At 38.5% G+C, this 2670-nt stretch overlaps 1 protein-coding gene across 1 annotated transcript in view; it reads left to right on the top strand.

Moving 5' to 3' along the window:
• cftr (CF transmembrane conductance regulator) overlaps positions 1-2670 on the top strand; it is a gene marked incomplete at its 3' end in the record, with an annotated part of 78751 nt that overhangs the window by 51427 nt on the left and 24654 nt on the right. Inside the window, 3 exon segments of the mRNA XM_014010265.1 lie at positions 200-486; positions 890-969; positions 1267-1417. Coding sequence (XP_013865719.1) covers positions 200-486; positions 890-969; positions 1267-1417 — 518 coding nt within the window.

Here is a 2670-nt window from a genome sequence, read left to right as displayed (position 1 = left end):
TGTCTGGATAGCCCACAGAAATAACATAAAAATTTCTAGGACCCATAATTGGTCTCCTTTAAAACTTGAGTGATTTATTTCAGTCTGCTCAGCTTACTGGGTTTGTTAGTCTCTGTGTGCATGTTCCAGCTCTGCCTCAGGTTTCAAACAGAAAATTAGTCCATATTTTAATCCCCAGTTTTTTCCTCTGTTCAACCAGTAAGATCTGGAGAGACGGAGCCAACCCAAACTCACCCAACTACATCGATGAGCAGCACCCCAATGCCTCGTCGCCCCCCGTTCACCTGGCCGTCATCTTCACTCCAACCAGTGCTTACTACATCATCTACATTTTTGTGGCCCATTCAGACAGCATACTGGCCTTGGGGGCCTTCAGGGGTCTTCCTCTGGTCCACACGTTGCTGACTGTGTCCAAACGACTACATGAGCAGATGCTTGGCGCTGTGCTGCGAGCCCCCATGTCTGTGCTCAACACCATGAAAACAGGTTTTATTCTTTAATCTTTAACATCAGAGAAACAAACAGGTCACTAAAGGAAACCTCATAAACCCAGAGCTTATTCGCAATATAGATAATTAACTTAATTAGCTGAAAACTACTTCTTCAGCTGTTTTATTCAAACTGTAAGACGTGTTGCTGCCATTAAATGTTATTAATTGTATATATTTTCCTCAAATGCAACAGTTTTTTTTATTTTAATCATTTGATGTGTTTACTCTGTTACATTATAATAATATGGGTTTGTGAGGTTTGCAAATCAATGCATTTAGTTTTTATTTAGATATTAGATAACTTTTTAAAACCGGGATTTTATTTACAATAAATGAATCTTTTTATTATATTGCATTCAGAAGAATGTTTCTAAGTTTCTTGTTTGTTTCCTTTGTAGGCCGGATAATGAACAGATTCACCAAAGACATGACCATCATAGATGACATGCTCCCACTGGTGCTTTTTGACCTCGTACAGGTATCTAACGTTAAAGACAAACTTTACTGGAGTTATTCTGACATGTTAGCTCATGGTGCACCACAAACTCACATGATAAACACATCATTCATTCCTGCACAACTATGTAAAAATAATAATAATTCCAGGGTGTATTGCTCATGCACATACAGAAGTCTTTCAGTCTCTTAGAAATTTTGCTTTGATGCTTTTTAAGGTAATTTTATTTTGTGGAGGCGAAACTTGAAACTAATCAGTGTAAAAGTATCACTCTGAATAACTTTTTAATCCTGACTGATGATTTTCGACCCTCACCAGCTGACCCTGCTCGTCATCGGGTGCATCTTCACTGTTTCTATCATTCGACCGTACATCTTTATTGCTGCCATCCCGCTGGCTGTCATCTTCGTTGTCATCAGGAAGTACTTCCTGCGAACTGGACAGCAGCTCAAACAGCTCGAGGCTGAAGGTGAGACCACAGTGTTCAAACATGTTTTATAAACGTTCAGTTTTAGTTTCTCTTTTGCCGACAGTTTAGTTCATACCTGACAGCAGAGTGCTCACCTGTGACAGGAAACAACTTTGTTGTTTTATGTATCAACAAAACAGTTCAGCACAAAGAGGGGAGGTTACGCCGCTAACTTTCCTTTCATTATAGTTCATAATTTTTCTTTTGACCGAAAAGAAGTAGATATTCTCAGTTGACAAAGGTATAAAAGTGACACCACTGGTGAGCTGAGCTAATAATGTCTGCTGCTGTTTTAAAAAGCTTTGTGTGAGGAAAGTGCAATGGGGACCATCACTCAGGCTATTTTTAAAACACGAGTCATGTGACTATGTCTGCTCCACACTAGCCTGGTTTAAACCAGACCCTGTCCTTCACTTTGCTTCGTACAAGAGTCTGGACTTGATGCATAGAGAAGCGTTTCTTGTAGGAGGCGTGGCCTCTGCTGAAGCATGTGTGTGTTGTCGCTGTGACGGAGGCTAAGCTAAGAAGCTAACTGGAAATTGCGTGTGCTGTAAACCACAGATTCTTAACCTATGGGCCGCAAGCGCCACCTTGAGGGCCTCAAAAGAACAACAGTTTTTAACTTTGGGCCGCAGAGGGCTGCGGGACCGCATTGATTTTGAATAAGGTGCAATACACTTTCTCACCACTAGTAGCAGTAGTGTGCCACCCAGATGTTTAACAACTGTTTTGAATATGTAGAAGGAGAACCTTAGAAACCTGCCGAGAATGGAAACCTTAAAATGAAAACTAGAAGACAAAAATGAAAGTAACTCGTCAAAAAACACCAAAGTTTGTCACTAAACTGAAGTGCAGCTTCTGTTTTTACCATGCAATATTTTAAAAGTTCAAAACATTATCAAAAACAGTTGCAGATACAGCTATATTTTAATTTACACTTTAAATAAACTTTTGTAGTTTATTTTTAAACATTTTGAATGTATTTTAAAGACATTTTAAACTTGTCAAAAAGCTGTTGTTACTGTTATTGTTTGTCACTAATATGAAGAGCAGCTTCTGGTTGCAAAAGTTTAAAAAGGCTTTTTTTCATTGTACTTATATATATTTTTGTGCTGATAAGCCTGAGTGGTCTGTTGACTGCCTTTTGTATTTGTTCAAATAATTGTTATGGGCAGGTTACAATGTAAAAATGTTTGTCAAAATCATGTCTTGTGATTATTTGACAGGAGTTTTACTTTTAAACTGTTTAGTTA

The sequence above is a fragment of the Austrofundulus limnaeus genome, unplaced genomic scaffold, assembly GCF_001266775.1.
Source record: "Austrofundulus limnaeus strain Quisiro unplaced genomic scaffold, Austrofundulus_limnaeus-1.0 Scaffold67, whole genome shotgun sequence".
In the NCBI taxonomy this organism is placed as follows: domain Eukaryota; kingdom Metazoa; phylum Chordata; class Actinopteri; order Cyprinodontiformes; family Rivulidae; genus Austrofundulus; species Austrofundulus limnaeus.
The sequence above is the reverse complement of the archived record's forward strand: the minus strand, read 5'-3'. Positions and strand labels throughout refer to the sequence as shown.